Genomic DNA, 23,688 nt, shown 5'->3' with positions numbered 1-23,688 from the left:
TGAGTATTGTGTTCACTTCTGGTCACCACAGCACCAAAGGGACATTGTGGTCCTGGAGAGATTCCATCGAAGAGCAACCAGACCAATCCCAGGTCTAAAAGGAATGAGCTCCGAATCTCTTCAGCCTGGAGCGAAGAAGAATTAGGAGGGACGACTGAAGTCTTTAAAATCTTAAAAGGAGTTGACAAAGCTAACCCTAACTAATACTTTAGCAGCACAGAAACCAGGACAGAGGACAGCTGTAATGAAGTAGGTCAATTTCACTCCAGTGGTCTAGTAGCATTGCAAGCACGTAACCCTTCAGAAGAGGAAGTGGTTGGGTATTGGGTATGTGGAAGTGGCAGATTATTTGTAGGATGATTGATTATACAGTGTGGGTTATTGAATGTGTTTGCAGGTTTGGACCTCGTCAGATTAGAGCTGAATCCTCCTTGATGAGGGCTTACAATGGCGGCACTCGTGCTGCCCCGTATGAGTCTCTGATGGTTGCAGACATTGGGGACGTGAATGTCAACATGTATGACCTGAAAGACACCTGCAAACGAATCAGAGAAGCCTACCAGAAGATTGTTGCAGGCGGCTGTATTCCATTAACACTGGGTAAGAAACGAATCCCAAAGAATTCAAGTGTTAGAGTGATATGAACAGATCAGGGCTGTGATGTCACCCTTACTCTGCATTCATACTAAACATGGGCTTAATAATATTAATGAAGATGATGACCTGTGTGTAATGTCGGTGTGCCTTCTTAATGGAATCTGAGACCTGCGCCTTCAGTAGAATTCTCAGAAACATGTGGTACACAGCAGCGTAGCCACACCCTCTGCAGCACTCTGCACAGCTCGACACAACACAGCTACACTAGACTGCAAGTCAGCCTCAAACGTCGTCTAAACTGGAATTTCTTTCTGCAAGAATATTGTCTTAACTGACATTAAAAATTTGAGTCCAAATTATGTCTTGTTAATTAAGTGAACACAGATAACAACAGTTTACGCAGTTACTCTTCAAGTCTAACTGTATAGCTTGGTATTAAACATTCATTCATTAATGGAAGTGTTGGTAGACGTGTTGGGATGGTTTAGCCATCTTAATGAATTAGTCATTTAGCAGACACTTTTATCCAAAGCTTAATGAAGTAGCCAAAATTTTTCTGAAACTACAAGATGGTAACTTTGCCTCCAAGTGACTTTCAAACGACACTTAAGGATTTTCTATGGAAATGTCTATTACCACATTTCAAATGGCACTGAAAGATTTCATATGGAAATGTCTATTAAACATAATACCGATCTACAAGGGAGACAAAACCGAACCAGGCAACTACACACCAATAATAATAACTTATATTATATGGAAACTAAAACAAAATCCAAAATGGAAAATTATTTCTATGGCAGTTGTTTAGGAAAGGGAGATCGTGTCTAACTAACCTGCTTGATTTTTCTGGGGGGATGCAACATCGATAATGGATAACTGCAAATCATATGACATGGTTTATTGAGATTTTCAGAAAGCTTTTGACAAAGTCCTGCATAAAAGATGAATTCTCAAACTGAACGCAGTAGGGATTGAAGGAAATGCATGCACGTGGTTAACATGTAGAAAACAGAGAGAAAAACACATGTTATAAGGTCCTCTGCTCTTCCTAATCTTAATGACTTAGATTCTGGGATAGTAAGCAACCTTGTTAAATTTGCAGAGCACACAAAAATAGGAGGAGTGGCAAACACTGTTCCAGCAGCAAACGTCATTCAAAATGAACCAGACAGCATTCAGAACTAGGCAGACAAATATGGCAAATTACATTTAATAGAGAAAAGTACTGCACACAAGCAATAAACGTGCATTATATATATATGTAGCGGGGGTTTAGATCTGTCAAATATTTAATAAATAATTTATGGTAGCGGTCTACGCTGCTGAAGGCACCTCCTTCAGATTCGGTTCAAAATGTCTGGGTTCTTATGTTTGGCACGGGAATGAATTTAGACAAGAGAAAAACACAAAGCAAGTTCAACAATTTATTTTTCAAGGGGAGAATATAAATAACAAACAATATTATTTTCAAGGGGAGAATGCAAATAACATACAATAAAAGTTTAAAATACAGAATAAAATGTTATAAATCCAATGGGGTCTTTCTTTGATTTCTTTTGTAGGCCCTGAAGCACTCTACAAATCAAGCTAGCAACTATAAGAGTAAACTAGCCACTGCCCAATCCCACTTACTGTTTCAGGCACCTCAATTGCACTATGCTTTTAGCCTGCAAGAGACTATCCAAATTTATGGCCAATTCTGAATATAGATTTTGACTTGCAGTACCTTAAGCACCCACTACAGGCAGGGGTGCTAAAGAGCACTTCAATTAGCTGGCCAGTGATATTTAAATAAAATGGATCTCCTCCAGCCCCCCAATAAAACAATTAATCACAATACATAAATAAAAAGAGAAAATAGTTGGCCAAATAAGCTGGCCAAATAAGAATTAAAACAAACAAAAAAGGCTGCTAACTGCATGCTTAGTTCAGACCTGTCTGCACACTGTTATCAAAGTCCAGTTCAGTCTTTTTCCTTTCTTTCGCCGCATTTCCCTCGGTTGGGCTGGTAGTCTTTCAACTGCAAGGCGTAGATTCAAGTGAGGTCAGCAAGACCCAACACACTCGAAGAAGCTGTATAGGCACGCGCACGGGTCGTCATCAGCACGCACTCTGTGTCAGACCAGGAACATGAACCTTCAAGAACAACACCTAGTGTCAGACTAGGAACAGGAACCTTCAAGAACAACACCCAGTGTCAGACAAGTAACAGGAACCTTCAAGAACAACACCCAGTGTCAGACCAGGAACAGGAACCTTCAAGAACAACACCCAGTGTCAGACGAGGAACAAGAACCTTCAAGAACAACACCCAGTTCCAGACCAGGAACAAGAACCTTCAAGAACAACAGCCAGTGTCAGACCAGGAACAAGAACCTTCAAGAACATCACCCAGTGTCAGACGAGGAACAAGAACATTCAAGAACATCACCCAGTGTCAGACGAGGAACAAGAACCTTCAAGAACATCACCCAGTGTCAGACCAGGAACAAGAACCTTCAAGAACAACAGCCAGTGTCAGACGAGGAACAAGAACCTTCAAGAACAATAGCCAGTGTCAGACCAGGAACAAGAACCTTCAAGAACATCACCCAGTGTCAGGCAAAGCAACTGTGTTTAAGAAACAGAAACCAGACAGTAATTAAAACAAACCTCATACAAAACAGAAACTAACCTTCAAGCGCAAGACGCAGCATCAGGCAAAGCAGCTTGACATGGATTCTGAACAGCTGGCTTTTTAATCTACCTGAAGCGAAGTTTGGGGGACGGGTCTCTTGCTTTACAACCTATCGTAAGATCTTACAAATCATTCCATTGAACCTTGTTGAGCTCCATAATATGCTGCTTACGTCCCATCAAATTAAGAAAATCACTCATGCAAGACAAACTAAATAAAAATGTGTGCAAAAAATAAATAGTTATAATAATAAGTAAAAACACACAATAAATATAAATACTATGTTACAAATACAATATTTGAGATACTGAAATTGAAGATGGAATCTATGAAAAAGATCTAGGAGTTCATGTTGGCTCAGAAGTGTCTTCATTTAGGCAAAGTGGGGAAAACTTTATAATGTATTAATACGACCTCATCTAGAATACTGTGTTCAGTTCTGGTCACCTCTCTACAAAAAGGATATTGCTGCTCTGGAAAGAGTGCAAAGAAGAGCGACCAGAATTATTCCTGGTTAAAAGGGCTGTCATATGCAGACAGGCTAAAAGAATTGAATCTATTCAGTCTTGAACAAAGAAGACAACGTGGCGACCTGATTCAGTAGGGACCAGGGGTCACAAATGGAGACTATATAAAGGGGCATTCAAAACAGAAAATAGGAGGCACTTTTTTTACAGAGTATTGTTGGAGTTTGGAACCAAGTCCCCAGTAATGTTGTTGAAGCTGACACCCTGGGATCCTTCAAGAAGCTGCTTGATGAGATTCTGGGATCAATAAGCTGCTAACTACCAAACGAGCAAGATAGGCCGAATTGTCTCCTCTCGTTTGTAAACTTTGTTATGTTCTATGTCTGTTACCACATTTCAAACAACACTGAAGGATTTATTATGGAAATGTCTATTACCACATTTCAAACAACACTGAAGGATTCTTGTTTAAAGACGATGCTCATAAAAATGAGAGCCATATTTGTAAAAGATTAACACAAAAGGGCCAGTTTATATACAAAAGAGTTGTCATGTTAGGTGTAATAATGTCACTGTGGAAGGGTGGTGGGTAATTCACTGACACAGGAGACAGACAGGTGCATTTGGCAACACCGCACAGGTGCCCAGTTTTATTTCAGGGTGCTGTTTTTTCTTTAGTCCCACAGATGGCGCTGTGGGTCTGTGGTCTGATTTACCAACGATGGTAAACAGAACCACGGGCATACCAAGCGATGGTACACAATACCAGCGCCCTTGCAGGTGCTTCAAAACAGAAGGCACAAAGAAACAGGGAAAATAAAACAGTAACAAAAACTACAAAGAAAAGGTACTGCACTTTGCAGCGATATCCCGGTCGCCACTGCCTGTGCGACCCGGATCTCCGTCCTACACTGCCGGCTCACTAGCCTGCTCTGATATACTAATCAGGGGTCTGCCCAAGGGTTCTCCGCCCTCACTGTCTCGCTCTGAACCTCCGTTTCTTTCTCTCCCACTGGTTCTTGGTCGTTGACCAGCGCTTCCGCACTCTCGGCGCGTTTAACAGAGCAGACCTGAGGAAACAACAGAGTGTTAACTTATAGGGCTAACAATCTCCCAAGACGCGCCTCTCAGCCATTCAGAGAGGGGGAAAGTCCACACACCCACTTTCCCACCTCCCCGTGTCACTGCCATGACTCACAGGCGGTTGTTGGACGACTGCCGCCCTCTTCCTGCAGCCCGTTAACACGCCAGCAGAGTCAGCACAGATCTCTCCTTGTTACAGTCACACTAAGTATAATAATGTCATGTTAAGTGTTAAACACAAACTTGTTAGTTCATGTTGTCTCCAGTTCCTGCTGCAATACAAATGATGGAACACGTGTCTTTACTTTATTTCATATTTACGCTCACCCTTTTTTGTATATAACTCAGCCCATTTTTCCAGACAGTTAAGGATGACTTTTTTTGAAATTCAGATATTCTTAGATCAAGAAAAGGGTGGAATTATTTTCTTTAAAAGCCTATTTTCATTCACATTGAAAATACCATTGCCATGTATACAAACTGGAAGGCCAACAATGGCTGTTTCTCATGCAGCACCGTGCCAGAAGAGTGAACTGGAAGAAGTGTAGTAGCTGCTCCTCTCTAGGAAAAACTGTTGATTCCAGGACACAGTCTCCTTACAATGTTTAGCCTAATTTGAGTTGTGATATTTGTTTCTTTACAGGTGGAGATCATACAATATCCTATCCAATTCTCCAAGCAGTTTCTGAAAAGTAAGTGTATTTAAAATGTCAATCCCACCCCCCACCCCCCCCGAAAACTAGTTTCTGTTCAAGAGCATTCCAGAGAAAACCCAGCTACTACTCTGTGAAACCACATGACCTGCTCTGTGAAACCACATTAGAGCAGTGATAATGTATTGTGATGATGCTGAGAGCAGTGTGATAATGCATTGTGATGATGCTGAGAGCAGTGATAATATATTGTGATGATGCTGAGAGCAGTGTGATAATGTATTGGAGTTTTAATTATATGTTTAGATGGTCCCCAGCAAGTTTGACAGTGCCCTCCTATTCTTGTTTCCTGCAGACATGGGCCGGTGGGACTAATCCACGTGGACGCCCATGCAGACACCAGTGACGTGGTCCTCGGAGAGAAGATTGGACATGGCACACCGTTCCGCCGCTGCGTGGAGGAGGGGCTCCTGGACTGTCAAAGAGTTGCCCAGATCGGACTACGAGGCTCTGCCTACTCAGCTGACGCATACCAGTGGAACAGAGAACAGGTGGGGCTCCAAACCAGCCATCTCAACCAAGAGATGCACAGAACTGGGATGGTTCTTTCAGACAGTCTTCTCAGCATCAATAACATTTCAGCTTGGTAACCCATTTCACACCATCTTCACTCTGTATGTAAAAGTGTCTCCTCTGTCCTAAGTCTCAACTTCATTTTAGCTGTCCTCTGGTTCTGGTTACTGGTTACTTTTACAGAACAACTTGCTTTCTTCAATGTAATGTGATGTCTGGGTCATGCTCCTCAAAGCATTCACATACAATTCTGACATGGTGGATTAGTGTGCTATTGTCTTGAAAGTAACCACTGCCACCAGGGTATTTGTGCATCTTCCCATTCCAAATGGAAGTCTCAAGTGTCCAGTTTTGAAAGAAATCTCTGTTTGCAAGCCATGCTTTCAGATAGTGTTGCACTTGCATGGTCTTTCACCTGGAGGGTGGACTTGCTATCAGCCAGTAACAAGACCCAGAAGACACTGTTGAGGTGAAACGACCCAGGAAGTGCAAACAGATAACTGAGAATAAAAATCAAAACTGAGCCTCCATTAACCAAAACAAGTACCAGAGGTTTGAAAATTAAAATACATGTGTGCTATAGCAAAACTCTCGCAAAACTGCACATTTTACCAATATATGTACTGGATAACTGGTAAGCTTTGTGAAGTGATTTGTGAATTGATTGTGCAGGGTTTCCGAGTGGTAGAGGCCGGGGAGTGCTGGTGGAAGTCGTTGACCCCGCTGATGGCAGAAATCCGAAAGCAGGTTGGCGATGGCCCTGTGTATCTCAGCTTTGACATTGATGCTCTGGATCCTTCCTACGCACCCGGCACAGGCACTCCGGAGATCGCAGGGCTCACTCCCATTCAGGTAGTGAACAGGAGGATCTGGACTGGGGTTTCCTGTTCAGTTTATAAAGCAAAACTATGAGAAATCTAGTCAAGCAGATGTTTTTGCTTTTTGGAATTGCACGATAAACTCAATCTCAAACAGCAAAGCATTTACTCTAGCTGATTTTTTAAAAGGATGTCATGATAAAACTACAAATGAAGAAAAACCTAACTTGAGAGCTTAGGAGCAACATGTTACATCCCTGAACCTCCTGGTATACCACGTACACCAGTGTGTACCAATTAATCTGTCCTCTTACAACAAGTATGTATTTGTATGGTTACTGAAGGATTTCTTACACTTCAAATACGAGACATGGGGGTTGTTCTATGATGTACCGTGTCTTTCAGGCTCTGGAGATAATCCGTGGATGTCGTGGGATGAACATTGTAGGCTGTGATCTAGTGGAGGTGTCCCCTCCCTACGACACCACAGGTAGGGCTGAACAAAGAGACAAAAGCAAAGCAGCTGCATTTCTTTGTGCTGGGGTCATGGTTTCAGCCTTACTTATATAGCCTACACTATTTACATTCCTTTTGTTATTGTTCATTGTCACACTGCTGTACATAATGTATCGTATATTACTAAAGAAAGCAGTCCACAGCAACCATATTTATTACATCTTCAACTGATTAGTCTGAATTGCATGTACCTGTCTAGCACTACACACCAGAAGAAATATTGCGTTAATCTGTACTTCCAATAGATCCCCAATGGAAATGTTAAAGGAAATAAAAATTAATGTATGCCTCCCAACAGCACTAGAGAAAACTATATCAGATGAAACATCTACATGCTAATACACACTATATCAGATGAAACATCTATGCCAATGTCAGACAAGTTCTTAGTTGTCTGCAGTTATAGACTATGCAAACCTAAATTCATTGATTTTACACAGGGAAATGCAGTCACACCTCCATGAACGGAGCATCATGGGCTAAAGCAAGCACAAGTGATTATGAGATGAAGAGATTTCATTTTATCACCAAAGCAGTTTTCTGGTTAATTCTAACAAAACAGGCTCTTCTGTCTGAGACCCCTGCTGGTGAAACGCTGTGTTGCAGTGTGCATCTCTAATGCAGTTTCTAGTGTAAAATTAAACACTGCTAATACTGGATAGAATTGGAATGCCTTTGGGTTCACAAGCATTCAATAGAGGGCAACTGCTGAGGCATTTTAAACAAGGGTGTGTAGTAATGACACTGTATAATCATGCACATTAAATACAGCTTACAAAACAATAACAAAGTAACAAAATAACATTGGAATTATTTTACTTTGTTATTGTTATCATCATTACTTCATAGGTCTCATATTTCACTATTATTCTTCCATGAAAAATGCACTCAATAAATAGCAAACATTCAGAATGTTTTTTTTTTTTAGTGAAATATGCATTTTTTAAAATGGAGTCTTTGTCTAACCGTGTGTCATGCATTCCTACTACGGGACAGGGAGGGGAATACCTAATGTGTGCATCTTTCACACAGGCAAATGAGAGATCTACAAAGTTATGTTACTGTACACAAAATCATAGTTGCTGGAATTATATATATATATATCTATCTATATCTATATCTATATATATATATATATATATATATATATATATATATATATATATATATATATATATATATATATATATATATATATATATATATCTATATATATAATCATCATCTTCAGCCTTTTTCAATCCACTGCTGGATGAAGGCCTCCCAAGATTCTTCCATAAAAGCCTGTCTTTCTTCTTGCTACATGTACAACCAACACTGCCATTTCCATACCTGTCAACCCTTTTTGAGCCCAGCTTATATACCAGAGCTTTCAAACCCTTAAGGAATGCTTCCAAACCTTATGAAATTCAGCTCTGACTCGAAAATCATAGTATCAAAAAATATGAAAGAAAAATAGAGAACTTCTCCCAGTTTGTTAATTGAAATCTGCAGAAAAAAGCTTTTTCATCATTTGCTATGTTCATTGTTATTAACATCTTTAACATTTCACATTCTTCTTACATGGAATACAAAACACGTAATCCCCACCATCAGGATCAAGTCACGAAATCCGGGGTCGTCCTCCCGTTCCTTAAGGTACCGTCCACTGTACAACTTTCCAGTTTTCTGTTTTTTTGTTGGCGGGGACATTTTTATGAACTGCTTTAGCCTTTTTTGAAGGAAGCAATCGGTGCCTCACGTGCCCTGCGTGCTTTCCCTGACCATGAGGTTTTGATTTGCCCATGAAAAACTGTAAGAAATACGGGAAACCCGTAAGAGATGACAGGTATGCATTTCAGTTTTTTCGCTCATAACACTGCATACTTTTGTTCGCGCTCTTGTCAATTCTTTTCCTGTCTCTTCTTGTTATTCCTAGCATGCATCTTTGTTTGTAATTCTTCTAGGCACGTTGTAAATATAAGGATGTCAGCAGCAAATCGCAGGTGATTCAAGTAGGCTCCATTGATCTTCAGCCCCTTATTTTCCCAGTCCAGTGTTTTAAAAATGTCTTCTAGGGTGGCCATGAAGAACTTTGTGGAAATTGTATCTCCTTGACAAACTCCTTTTTCAATTTTGATTTTGTCACTGTTTTTATGGAGTCTTACTGTGGAGGTTGCATGCTTGTATATGATGCTGATCAAGTCTCTGTATGTTTTCTCAATTCCTTGTTTTTTCAGAGAGCTTAATACAGCTCTTGTGTAAACAGAGTCAAAGGCTTTTTCATAGTTGATGAATCCCAAGCAGACTGGTAGTTCATACTCGTTGCTGGTTTAAATCACTTCTTTAACTCCTTTCTTATGTAAAACTATCACTTTCCTGTCTTCATATGTTTGATAGCATGTTTAACTTCTTCTGGTAGAACATCTGGAACTTCTTCCTCGGGTTGCGTTTTTTTCTGTCTCGTCTTCGTTATCTGCTACATTGCTCTTTTCATCTTGATATAATTTTCTGTAAAAGTCTTTGATTCGCTTCAAAATCAATTTGCGGTTCTTGATGACAGTCCCGTCGTCTTGTTTGATTGCTAAAATCTGTTTTTTCCCAATGATTAGTCTTTGTTTAGCTTTCTTCATGCTTCGGTTGTTTTCAATAGTTTTCTCTGCCAACCTACAATTGAATGACCGTGTATCCTTAGTAATGCACTTCTTACTGTCTTGCAGAGCTCATTGTCTTCAATCTTTGACTTCAGAGCTGCTGTTTGTTTCATTTCCCTTCTTTTAAGAACATAAGAACATAAGAACATAAGAAAGTTTACAAACGAGAGGAGGCCATTCGGCCCATCTTGCTCGTTTGGTTGTTAGTAGCTTATTGATCCCAAAATCTCATCAAGCAGCTTCTTGAAGGATCCCAGGGTGTCAGCTTCAACAACATTACTGGGGAGTTGATTCCAGACCCTCACAATTCTCTGTGTAAAAAAGTGTCTCCTATTTTCTGTTCTGAATGCCCCTTTTTCTAAACTCCATTTGTGACCCCTGGTCCTTGTTTCTTTTTTCAGGCTGAAAAAGTCCCTTGCGTCGACACTGTCAATACCTTTTAGAATTTTGAATGCTTGAATTAGGTCACCACGTAGTCTTCTTTGTTCAAGACTGAACAGATTCAATTCTTTTAGCCTGTCTGCATATGACATGCCTTTTAAGCCCGGAATAATTCTGGTCGCTCTTCTTTGCACTCTTTCTAGAGCAGCAATATCTTTTTTATAGCGAGGTGACCAGAACTGCACACAATATTCAAGATGAGGTCTTACAAGTGCATTGTACAGTTTTAACATTACTTCCCTTGATTTAAATTCAACACTTTTCACAATGTATCCGAGTATCTTGTTAGCCTTTTTTATAGCTTCCCCACATTGCCTAGATGAAGACATTTCTGAGTCAACAAAAACTCCTAGGTCTTTTTCATAGATTCCTTCTCCAATTTCAATATCTCCCATATGATATTTATAATGTACATTTTTATTTCCTGCGTGCAGTACCTTACACTTTTCTCTATTAAATGTCATTTGCCATGTGTCTGCCCAGTTCTGAATCTTGTCTAGATCATTTTGAATGACCTTTGCTGCTGCAACAGTGTTTGCCACTCCTCCTACTTTTGTGTCGTCTGCAAATTTAACAAGTTTGCTTACTATACCAGAATCTAAATCATTAATGTAGATTAGGAATAGCAGAGGACCTAATACTGATCCCTGTGGTACACCGCTGGTTACCACACTCCATTCTGAGGTTTTTCCTCTAATCAGTACTTTCTGTTTTCTACATGTTAACCACTCCCTAATCCATGTACATGTGTTTCCTTGAATCCCAACTGCGTTCAGTTTGAGAATTAATCTTTTGTGCGGGACTTTGTCAAAAGCTTTCTGGAAATCTAAATAAACCATGTCATATGCTTTGCAATTATCCATTATCGATGTTGCATCCTCAAAAAAATCAAGCAAGTTAGTTAGGCACGATCTCCCTTTCCTAAAACCATGTTGACTGTCTCCCAGTACCCTGTTACCATATAGGTAATTTTCCATTTTGGATCTTATTATAGTTTCCATAAGTTTTCATATAATAGAAGTCAGGCTTACTGGTCTGTAGTTACCTGGTTCAGTTTTGTTTCCCTTTTTGTGGATCGGTATTACGTTTGCAATTTTCCAGTCTGTCGGTACCACCCCTGTGTCAAGAGACTGCTGCATGATCTTGGTTAGCGGTTTGTAAATTACTTCTTTCATTTCTTTGAGTACTACTGGGAGGATCTCATCCGGCCCAGGGGATTTGTTTATTTTAAGAGCTCCTAGTCCCTTTAACACTTCTGCCTCAGTTATGCTAAAGTTATTTAAAACTGGATAGGAACTGGATGACATGTGGGGCATGTTGTCAGTATCTTCCTTTGTAAAAACTTGTGAAAAGTAATCATTTAACATATTTGCTATTTTTTTTTCTTCCTCTATGATTTTGCCATTTGTATCTCTTAAACATTTAATCTCCTCTTTGAATGTTCTCTTGCTGTTGTAATATTGGAAAAACATTTTGGAATTGGTTTTAGCTCCCTTAGCAATGTTCATTTCTATTTCTCTCTTGGCCTTTCTAACTTCCTTTTTGACTTGCATTTGCAGTTCTGTGTACTCTTTCTGTGTACTTTCTTTTTGGTCCTTTTTTAAATGCTCTGTAAAGTGCCTTTTTTCGCTGAATATTTTTTTTAATTGATCTATTAAACCATTTTGGCAATTTAGTTTTACATTTAGATTTGTCTACTTTAGGGATATAATTGTTTTGCGCCTCTAGTACTACATTTTTGAAGAACAACCATCCTTCTTCTGTGGGTGTTTTCTCTATTTTACTCCAATCTACTTCTGTTAGTCTCTGTTTCATACCTTCATAGTTTGCTTTTCTAAAATTGTAAACCTTAGCTTTAGTCTTTACTTTTGGGGATTTAAAAAACACTTCAAATGAGACCATGTTGTGGTCTGAGTTTGCCAGTGGTTCTCTGACCTCTGTTTTAGTTATTCTATCTTCGTTATTTGAAAAGACTAAATCAAGGCATGCCTCCCCTCTAGTCGGTGCCTTGACAAATTGTGTTAGGAAGCAGTCATTTGTCATTTCCACCATTTCTATTTCATCCTTCGCGCTACCCACCGGGTTTTCCCATTTTATTTGGGGGAAGTTGAAATCCCCCATTAGTATGGCTTCTCCTTTGCTACACACATTTCTAATGTCATTGTATAACAGATTATTGTGCTCACCGTCTGAATCTGGCGGTCTATAGCATGCTCCTATTATTATGCCTTTTGAATTTTTGTCTGTTATTCTGACCCATATTGATTCGGTTTTATTTTCTTTGTCCAGGTTTAACACCTGGGCTTCAAGACTGTTTCTTATGTATAGCGCTACCCCTCCTCCTCGTCTGTCCTGCCTGTCTTTCCTATACAGTGTATACCCACAAATATTATATTCGTCCCCATCACTCTCAGATAACCACGTTTCTGTAACACCTATCACATCATAGTTACCTGTTAGTGCAGTAGCTTCAAGTTCTAGAATTTTGTTTCTGATACTTCTAGCATTTAGATAAATACATTTAATGGTTGTCTTACCTGAGTTGTTGTTCTTGTTTTGATGCGGTCTCCCTTCTGTTTTTTTGTTCATTTCTCCCCCCTTCCTTTCTAGTTTAAATGCTTCCGAACCTGCTCGAGGATCTTTTCTCCAAGTAGACTAGTTCCCTTGTTATTTAAATGCAGTCCATCCCGTCTATACAGATAGTCCTCGTTGTAGAAAGTGGTCCAATGATCAAGATAGGTGAAGCCTTCCCGTGTGCACCACGTCTTCAACCATTGGTTTTGATTTATTATTTCCAGCTGTCCATATGGTCCTTTGCAAGGTGCGGGTAGTATACCAGAAAATACCACAGTTTTGGTTTTCTCTTTTAATTTCCTTCCTAGCTCTCTGAATTTGTTTTGCAGGGATTTTGGTCTGTCTCTTCCAATGTTGTTTGTACCGATGTGGACGACTACTACCGGGTCGTCTCCTGTTCGTTCTAGGAGCCTGTCCACGTTCTCAGTGATGTGCTTGACCGAGGCTCCCGGAAGGCAGCACACTGTTGTAGTAAGGGGGTCCAAACTGCGAACTGAACTTGCTGTGTTTCTCAATATGGAGTCCCCAACAATCATGACCTCCCTTCTTTTTACTGTCTTGTCACCACTGTCAATAGGGTCCTGGATGTTGTTCCTTTCATTCTCTTGTTGTTGGTTCTGCTCATCACCATTCTGAAGTGACTCAAATCTGTTGGTTGTTTTGATTTCTGGTGGTGTTTGACGAAGTTTCTTTTTTTGCTTTTCTTCATGAGGTCTTTTGTCTCTTGCAGCTCTTCTGGTCTCATTTTGCACTGTGTTCCTGTGATGTTTTTTGCTGTTTCTGCAATTACCTGCGTCACTTCCTCGTAGATTTTGTTTACCTCGATTGTTTCATCATTTTGCAGATCTTGAAGAGCACTGAATCTATTCTTCAGTTCCAGTTGAAACACCAGGCTTTGCTTCTGGAGCATTTCTACATTGATTATGTTGGATTTCGTCATCACGACTTTCATTCCCTCCAGTGCTGTGTTTAGGTGTATTTTGCATCAAGTCTGTGGTCACTTCCTGTGTTAAAATTGTTTAGTACTGAGACATCTTGTACGGTGTGATTCTTGTTGGCGAGTATGTAGTCAATTTCATTCTTCACTCCACTGGGTCCTCTCCATGTCCATTTCCTGGTGGATTTCTTCTAGAAGGTGTTCATGATGATTAAGCTCTTGTTCTCTGCAAATTCAACTAGTCTATCGCTCCTCTTGTTCCTGTCACCATGTCCAAATTTGCAGGCCAAATTCATGTGTAGTTCTTGTATTTCTTCATAAAAATCTTTGACTTCATCCGAATAGCTTGTTGTTGGTGCATATACTTGGATGACCTAACGGTCATATTTCTTTGAAATTTTTACTGTCAGACTTGCGGACCTCTCTGATGTGCTGTCAATCTCTACTACCTTACTCTTGATTCTCTTGTGGACATTGAATTCAACACTTCCTGCTTGTCCATCTGTAGTGCCTCGGTAGAAGAGATGTCCACTCTTGAGTTGTAGTAGTCCTTTGTCTTTTTGATGTACTTCGATTAGTCCTACGATGTCCCACTTGATTCTTCCAAGTTCTTCCAACTCTTGAAGTCTTGCTTCACCTGAGAGAGCTCTGCAGTTGTACGTGGTCAGGGTCAGTGATCTGCGGCAGCCTAAAATCGTAACCCGGTGATTTTTAGCACTCTCTGCCTTCATGCCTAACCGGAGGCTGCCTTAGTCGGTGGCAGTCCAGCCTCTGGGGAATGAGGGCCATGCTTTTGTCTGTGCTTTCATCATGGAGGGTTGGCCATAACTCACCACTCTGGCCAGGCAGGTTGGTGAGTGCCCCTTCCACTTTAGCTGAGTATGTTACTCAAGCTTTCGCATCATGGTTGAACCTGACAGTCAGGGGACCCCGCTGTATTTCGTCTTGAGAACCCGTTGTCACCCTACTTCCTCGTTGAGGCAGTGGAAGTTGTGCTTTAGTAGGGATAGATAGATAGATAGATAGATAGATAGATAGATAGATAGATAGATAGATAGATAGATAGATAGATAGAAAGTAAATATGGACTGGAGAGGAGGGCTATAGTGGAAAATTATTGGCCCGATGGAAAACTATTGTTACCGACAGGGGGCTGTAATGCCTGAAGCCATAACAATAGTCTTCCCGAGAGGCATTTCATTTTCCACTATAGCTGAGTCTGCAGTACATATTTAACATTTGAATCAGTCAAGAAAATAAGAACATAAGAAAGTTTACAAACGAGAGGAAGCCATTCGGCCCATCTTGCTCGTTTGGTTGTTAGTAGCTTATTGATCCCAGAATCTCATCAAGCAGCTTCTTGAAGGATCCCAGGGTGTCAGCTTCAACAACATTACTGGGGAGTTGATTCCAGACCCTCACAATTCTCTGTGTAAAAAAGTGCCTCCTATTTTCTGTTTTGAATGCCCCTTTGTCTAAACTCCATTTGTGACCCCTGGTCCTTGTTTCTTTTTTCAGGTCAAAAAAGTCCCTTGGGTCGACATTGTCAATACCTTTTAGAATTTTGAATGCTTGAATATGTCGCTGCGTAGTCTTCTTTGTTCAAGACTGAACAGATTCAATTCTTTTAGACTGTCTGCATATGACATGCCAATAATTCTGGTCGCTGCACTCTTTCTTTGCACTCTTTCTAGGGCAGTGTGGCAAAGTGGTGAATACGTGCAGGTGAGTGCAGTGCAGAGTGGATAAATGACACAGACGATGATATACAGGTGCAAGGGTGTTTATTAAATGAATTCAATGTCCAGAGCCTTATAGCAAACCTGCAAATAATAATAATGTTGGAAGTGGTACAGCGGCGTGTATCACTTCTAATTTATAATCCCACAGGTTTGACCCGTAACCCAAAGTCCAGTTCTTTCACCCACACAAAACACAGACACAATTCCGACAGTGCGTGATTTTAGTGCTCGTGGTGCAAAGAGACGGTTCCTGTAGTGGAAAGGTGAGTGGTGATATCCGGGTTTTACGCTGGCCTGAGGCTGCAGCTCCGGATCGTGCTCAGTAGTCTTAGTGAAAACAACACAAGACAAACAGTGTTAATACACAAACAAGCAGGACACTCACGGTTTCGGTATACAAACGGGCTCCTTCTGGGTTATTTAGCGTAACCATGTGCAAAGGAACAGATCACAAAGCCACGCCCCCCTATTTATACCCTCGCCCATGACCCCTAGGTTAACGAGTGCATCCGCTCCTCCAATCTTCAGACGCCACACCGTTTACCGTCCGGGTCAGTGAGCTTGGGTGCCGTAGCTCCGCCCCTTTCCTAAATGGCTGACTTTCACCTACCCTTCGGAATAAATTGTCTTGCCATTTGTTTAAGGTTACTCTGTTCCTTCTTTCTAGTGCCCTCACCGGTCGGGAAGGATATCTAACATCAAGCGTCATTCGATCTCTGTCACAAGCAGCAATATCTTTTTTATAGCGAGGTGACCAGAACTGAACACAATATTCAAGATGAGGTCTTACTAGTGCATTGTACAGTTTTAACATTACTTCCCTTGATTTAAATTCAACACTTTTCACAATGTATCCGAGCATCTTGTTAGCCTTTTTTATAGCTTCCCCACATTGTCTAGATGAAGACATTTCTGAGTCAACAAAAACTCCTAGGTCTTTTTCATAGATTCCTTCTCCAATTTCAATATCTCCCATATGATATTTATAATGTACATTTTTATTTCCTGCGTGCAGTACCTTACACTTTTCTCTATTAAATGTCATTTGCCATGCGTCTGCCCAGTTCTGAATCTTGTCTAGATCATTTTGAATAACCTTTGCGCTACAACAGTGTTTGCCACTCCTCCTACTTTTGTGTCATCTGCAAATTTAACAAGTTTGCTTACTATACCAGAATCTAAATCATTAATGTATATTAGGAATAGCAGAGGACCTAATACTGGTACGCCACTGGTTACCTCGTTCCATTTTGAGGTTTCTCCTCTAATCAGTACTTTTTGATTTCTACATGTTAACCACTCCCTAATCCACATGCATGCTTTTCCTTCAATCCCAAATGCGTTTAGTTCAGAATTACTTATGCGGGACTTTGTCAACAGCTTTCTGGAAATCTAAATAAACCATGTCATATGCTTTGCAATTATCCATTGTTGATGTTACATCCGCAATAAAATCAAGCAGGTTAGTTAGACACAATCTCCCTTTCCTAAAACCACGATGACTGTCTACCAGGATACTTTTACTATATGGGTCATTTTTCATGACAGAGGGAGACTATTGCCCGATGGTGTAAGGATGATGTTAAGGCAATATTTCAACCTATTGCTCCTATGATGAGATTTTAACCAATCACAGGCCAGTATTTCCAACCACAGATTCATATCTATATATGAATCAGTATATATCTATATATTTATTGCTCCTTTGCTATAAGGCTCTCGTTATAATGCGCCTCGGATATAACACTCCTACAGCATGTCCCCCAATTCCCTATATTAGTGATTCATGCAATATTTCTACAGTAAATACAGTACCAGTGTTATTCAAACTGTAAACAACTTCTCAGTCTAACTTCCGTTTCTGTCTCTCCCTTTTGATACAGTATCTGAAATAAAGAAAAGCTGCACTGGCACTTTATAACACAGACCTCTTACTCAGCATTCGTTTTATGACTAAATAAATATTAGGCCTATTACATGGTTCTTTCCTAATGTATTAACTTTTTTGCTGTGAGAGGAGCTGTGGCTTTCTCGACGAAACGCTTCAGCTTCGCTTCAGCCCCGCTCCCTCAGCCGAACCTGGGGCGAGCCCATTCCCTCTTCCCCTCTCCCGACCCGCTCTCCTTCTCGCACTTGGTTTGCTTGTCTGTCACTTCAAACTGAACTTCCGACCACAATTTAGCCTGGCTATTTATAGTTTAAAAACTGCAAATTAAAATGAATGTTACCTTATTTATTTATTTATTTTTTTTTGTAAAAAATATAGCGTTGATAACATGGTGCTTTATGCATGCATCACTATATGTGCATTATACAGAGTGAGTTATTTTATTTTGTATTTCAGTCAGATGTGTGTTGTGTCCCGTGGCGCCCCCCACCTCCTCTCCCATTTATAACGGTCTTCAGTTACAGTGCTCATAGTGTGTGTCCCCCAAGACCCACATTAGGGAGTACTGTGTGTGTGTGTGTGTGTGTATATATATATATATATATATATATATATATATATATATATATATATATATATATATACAGACAGAGGCTTGTCACATATTTTAAATCCCTGCGCTGCCAGGAATTTAAAGTATCTGTAGCATCTTGTTTACAGTTACAGATGAACAGCTGATAAAACCGAGTGAGCAAGATTCCAGCTGTCCGTATATTGGATGGATACAGACAGAGGCTTGTCACATATTTTAAATCCCTGCGCTGCCTCACAGAATTTAAAGTAATGGTAGCCATCTTGTTTACAGTTACAGATGTACAGCTGTAACACTAAAACTCGAGTGACCAATTATCTGCAAAAATCCCTAATTCTCAAACGCAGGCACTTCGTCTCATGCAGCACAACGCCTTTAAATCCACTGTTTGACCTGGATTAGAAATGCAGTAAGGCCCTCAGGATGTCTGTATATGTTGAATAAACAGACTTCTCAGGGTTGCAGGCACTTCGTCTCCTGCAGCACAACGCTCTGAGGCATCCCTATATTCTCAAGGTTGCAGGCACTTCGTCTCATGCAGCACAACGCTCTGAGGCGTCCCTGTATTCTCAGGGTTGCAGGCACTTCGTCTCATGCAGCACAACGCTCTGAGGCGTCCTTGTATTCTCAGGGTTGCAGGCACTTCGTCTCATGCAGCACAACGCTCTGAGGCGTCCCTGTATTCTCAGGGTTGCAGGCACTTCGTCTCATGCAGCACAACGCTCTGAGGCGTCCCTGTATTCTCAGGGTTGCAGGCACTTCGTCTCATGCAGCACAACGCTCTGAGGCGTCCCTATATTCGACATATACTATTGCATATAGACAGTTGTAGTCAGAAGTTTATATCCCCCAATGGAAACGTATAATTTCTAGAAATTTGTCAAAAACAAAGAATTTTAGGTACAATTTTTTGTAGCAAAGTTTTGTTTTTGTGGATGAGGAAAAAGTTACAAGAAATAGATGTCTACAATTATTTATTTCAGCATTTTTTTTTTTTTTTTTTTTTTGCAAAACTCCAAAAATGTTTACTCAAAAGTATTCATACCCTTTGATGCTATGATAGTATTGTCTACAATGTGCTAGAAATTTCAATATGATAATGTAGAACCTAATTCTAGAAAAGTCTGAAACTGTTGGTTGTAGGTGAACATGCTTAGAGAGTATAAAAGGGTTAGGCATAGGATGATTGCTGTCATTACCAATAAGTCAATATGGGAAAAAGTAAAGAGCTATCTGAAGACCTTAGGCACAACATTATTTAATGTCATAAAGCTGGAGAAGGATACAAGAAGATCTCCAAGCATTTGAGTATCCCAATTTCAACTATTGTTTCTGTTATCAAGAAGTGCAAGACTCATGGTACTGTCACAAAGCTCCCTCGGTCTGGAAGAAAGAAGGTTCTTTCACCAAGAACAAGTAGAAGAATTGTGAGGAAGGTTAATAACAATCCAAGATTGACTGCCAAAGGTATTCAAAGTGAATTTGCTGTAAGTGGGACTGGTGTTTACATTTCAATCATAGGTCCAGTATTGCATGGTGAAGGTCTCAATGGTCACAGGCCAAAGAAAAAGCCACTCTTAGGAAAACATCACAAGGACAATCGCTTAAAGTTTGCAAAACAGCATTTGAATGATGGTTATGAGTTCTGGTCAAAGGTTTTGTGCAGTGATGAAACAAATCAAGCTATTTGGTCACGCTGATAGTCGCTACGTTTAGAGAAAGTCTGCTGAGGCGTACAAAGAAAAGAACACCATACATACAATCAAGCATGGTGCTGATAATACCAGTGCCATCCACAGGAGACAACCGTGACCAGCCAACCTTCACCAGCTGGCTGCAGCTGCACAGGAGGAGTGGTGGAACATCCCACAGCAGTCTGGCCAGAGGCTGATCAGGTCTATGCATCAACGCTGCCAGGATTGTGTTAATGCTCAAGGAGGGCATACCAGATACTAACTTTCTATTGTTTTCATTTTGACAGTGTGTCATGTTTCATAATGAAAACTTATCATGATTCTTTGATCTGTATTTTTGTTCACATTTTCTATGATTTAGTTTGATATATATTTTTTAAATATTTGATTAAATCCATTAGCTCTGAGTATTGTATTAGTGTGTGCATGTGTGTGTGTGTAAATGTTAAATATATATATATATATATATATATATATATATATATATATATATATATATATATATAAAGTATTGAGTACACCTGCTTGAAACCAGGTTTTTCATGATTATCTATGCTTTTAACTGTATAAAGTTGTCTATAAACACTTAATATTTCATTATATGATACGTGTACTTATATAAGCTGATAATCATAAGTGAATAGCGTTCAAAAATTCAGAGCAAGGGGATTTCAGTCTGAAGCCCAAGTCAGTTAAAAGTCTGAAATGTGTAGAACACTGGCCTAAGTATAAAAGTGTCTTTGTTAGATGTTCTCTGAGTTAACTAGCATGTTACCTAATTAACCTTTTGTCACCCATTATTGTTAACAGGTGAGGGTCCATGATTACTATAAATATAGGTAGCAGAGGCACAAGTTTGTCATTCCTGAATGTAAGGGAGCAGAAAATGGCTCAATATGCTCAGTTAAGCAAAGAAAAAAGACTGTAAGTCTGTAATTACTTTAAGAAATGAAGGTCAATCTTTAAGACAAGTCACGAGAACTTTGCAAGTGTAACTGCTGTGTCCAAGACCATCAAACGATTTGAAGAAACTGGCACTCATGATGACCGAACAAGGTCAGGCAGGCCAAGGATGACCTCAGAATCAGAGAACAAGTTCATTCAGTCATAAGTCTGCGAAACCGGCGATTAACTGCCACTGAAATACAAGCCCTGCTAAATGCTACTAGAAGTACAGCTGTTTCAACATCAACTGTTTGTGTGAAGCTGACCTAACTGGAAGAACTGCTGCCAAGAAACCATTGTTAAGAGTGCAGAATAAGAGGAAGAGACTTACCTGGGCCAAAAAACACAGAAACTGGACGTTAGAGGAGTGGAAGTCAGTCTTATGGACCGATGAGTCAAAATTTGAAATATTTGGGTCCAACTGCCGAGTATTTGTAAGACGCAGAGAGGGTGAGTGCATGAGTTCTGCATGTGTGGTTCCCACTGTCAAGCATGGAGGAGGCAGTGTCATGGTCTGGGGTTGCTTTGCTGGTGACAGAGTTGGTGATCTTTAGCAAGTCCATGGCAAGCTCAAGCAGCATTGCTACCATAACATACTTCAGAGGCATGCCATTCCATCAGGATTACAGCTAGTTGGGCAGTCCTTCATTCTTCAGCAAGATAATGATCCGAAACACACCTCAAAGTTGTGCAAGAACTATCTGGCGAAGAAGGAAAGTGAAGGACATCTCAATCTATTGACCTGGCCTGCCCAATCTCCAGACCTCAATCCCATAGAATTTGTAGGGGATGAACTGGACAGAAGAGTCAAAGCAAAGCTACCCACAAGTGCCCTACATCTCTGGGAATTGCTGCAGAAGAGCTGGGAACACATGTCGGGTGATTTCCTGCTGAAACTCGTTAACGAATGCCTCGTGTTTGTTTGGCTGTTATTAAGACAAAGGGTGGCTATTTTGAAGAATCCAAGATTGAGACAATTTTCAATGTGTATGTATATACATACTTTAAAGTCATTTTCCAGTCTCCCTAATTTGCAAGAGAAACACTCCAGTTTTGTTTTGTTATGATGATTGATATGTATTTCTTCTAAGTTTATTTTGTGTTTAAAGATGATTAATATGTATTTCTTCTTTCTTTGGTTTTGTTTAGGTAACACAGCCTTGACTGCTGCCAACCTGCTATTTGAAATGATGTGCGTTCTTCCAAAAATAAAATACTTCTGATCTTTCAAGCCATCTTCAGATTCTGTTGAACACACTTTTCAGAATTATAACATGTCATAAGCAACCCTTGTTAAACATGTCAAACCTGTATTTTATTGATCTAAATTTAAGAAACACAATATAACATTTTTTATTCGATATTCACAAAAAATGAATTTAAACGTTCCTGATTATGTCACCTGCTATCTTTTTCTTAATAAATAAATACCATGCAAAACCTTGTTACTTTGTTGAAAGGTATACAGGATGTGGGCTGACTGATAAAGCCTCCTAGTTTGTGGAGTGTCTGAGCTCCAGAGTAGCTCCTCTCTAACCCTGCCTCCCATCTTCATCAGTCCCTCCTCGTCCTGACCCGAGAGGAAAGGACTTACAGCCTGTGAGCAAACTCAACTGTGGTCCTAAAGGTTGTTCGTTCAAATCATAACTCTTAAGAGGAAGTAGCTTAAATTTATTTTTTGTCCCCATACCTTTCTATGATGTCTTCAATAATTCTGAGTGGTTCTTAAGACCAGTCAGTATTTGCCTGTGTCTGGAAACTGCGCTCCAGTTCTAGTTACATTCATTACATATGCCTGACAGGCAATTTGAACTGAAGAGCAGCTCCTGAACTCCTAGTCAGAGCACTAGCCTACAGTCCCAGGCTCTATAAACAAACCAATCGAGAGAAAATTTTACTTTTAAAAACGCTACTTTATTTTAGTTCTGGAACATTGATGCAACATATATAAACCACAACATGACCTTTGTATTGCATGAGATAATAGGAAAAAAAAAAATTACTTTAATTAGTTATCACACATTAATCCAACAGTGCAAAACATACAAATCTCTTCTCCCATCAAGAGGCCTTTACACATAAAACAAGCGTAACTTCTAAATAATATTAGATCTGCATATGAACTTTTACATCTCTGCCCATGTACTAAATTTTCCCTTTTTATTTTAAAAAGCATCACACCCCCAGCCTCCTGGTATACAATCTACAGTACTATTTGTTGTATACTTCTCATACACTAGGGAACCTCACAGTGGTGCATTGTCTATGAAGCTGCTGTTGTTTCTGATTACAGCACAATAAATTAGGCATCTAAAAGGTGACCAAACAGCTAACATGCAGTAGCTGAGCATTTAGAAGAATCTGAAGCAATGGTGAATTAGGTAATCCAATGCATGCCAAATCAAAATGCAAATAAGTTTATCAAGGAAACATTCAAAAGAATTAGCACTGGCGAAATTATTCCTGTAAATCGTAGCTCATAAAATGACTGTTTTATTAAACATGTATTTGATTTTTTATATTGTTTCATAGCAGTTGCTATTTTCGGTGCTTTTGTAAAACCTGCTTTTGTTCTCAGCAACTGCTTTTCCTGACTTGTGTGTTCAACAAGATTGACATTTTTTACAAGAGCAGTGTGCATTTTTTTGATCAGCAAAAATTTACAAGAAAAACTAAATTTAAAAATCTAAATACACATGCACCACAATGTTTGAGTCATTTGCATTGGAAATCACCTGCTCTGTCATTCAAATACGAAGGCGCTGCGAGCTCTTAACTCTTTATTAACACATTCCCACAACATACCATGAAACTTAACTCCAGACTGCTGCTGCAAAAAAGTAGCAGTCTATTTA

At 39.8% G+C, this 23,688-nt stretch overlaps 1 protein-coding gene across 1 annotated transcript in view; it reads left to right on the top strand.

Moving 5' to 3' along the window:
- LOC121329076 (agmatinase, mitochondrial-like) overlaps window positions 1–23,664 on the top strand; it is a 28,838-nt gene extending 5,174 nt beyond the window's left edge. The window contains exons 2-7 of the mRNA XM_041274391.1: window positions 398–600; window positions 5,471–5,519; window positions 5,836–6,031; window positions 6,726–6,905; window positions 7,277–7,361; window positions 21,983–23,664. Coding sequence (XP_041130325.1) covers window positions 398–600; window positions 5,471–5,519; window positions 5,836–6,031; window positions 6,726–6,905; window positions 7,277–7,361; window positions 21,983–22,056 — 787 coding nt within the window. The 3' untranslated portion in view covers window positions 22,057–23,664. The remainder of the gene's footprint in view (window positions 1–397; window positions 601–5,470; window positions 5,520–5,835; window positions 6,032–6,725; window positions 6,906–7,276; window positions 7,362–21,982) is intronic.
- The last annotated feature ends 24 nt before the right edge of the window (window positions 23,665–23,688 follow it).

Source organism: Polyodon spathula, chromosome 16 (genome assembly GCF_017654505.1).
Source record: "Polyodon spathula isolate WHYD16114869_AA chromosome 16, ASM1765450v1, whole genome shotgun sequence".
Taxonomy (NCBI): Eukaryota; Metazoa; Chordata; class Actinopteri; order Acipenseriformes; family Polyodontidae; genus Polyodon; species Polyodon spathula.
The sequence above is the reverse complement of the archived record's forward strand: the minus strand, read 5'-3'. Positions and strand labels throughout refer to the sequence as shown.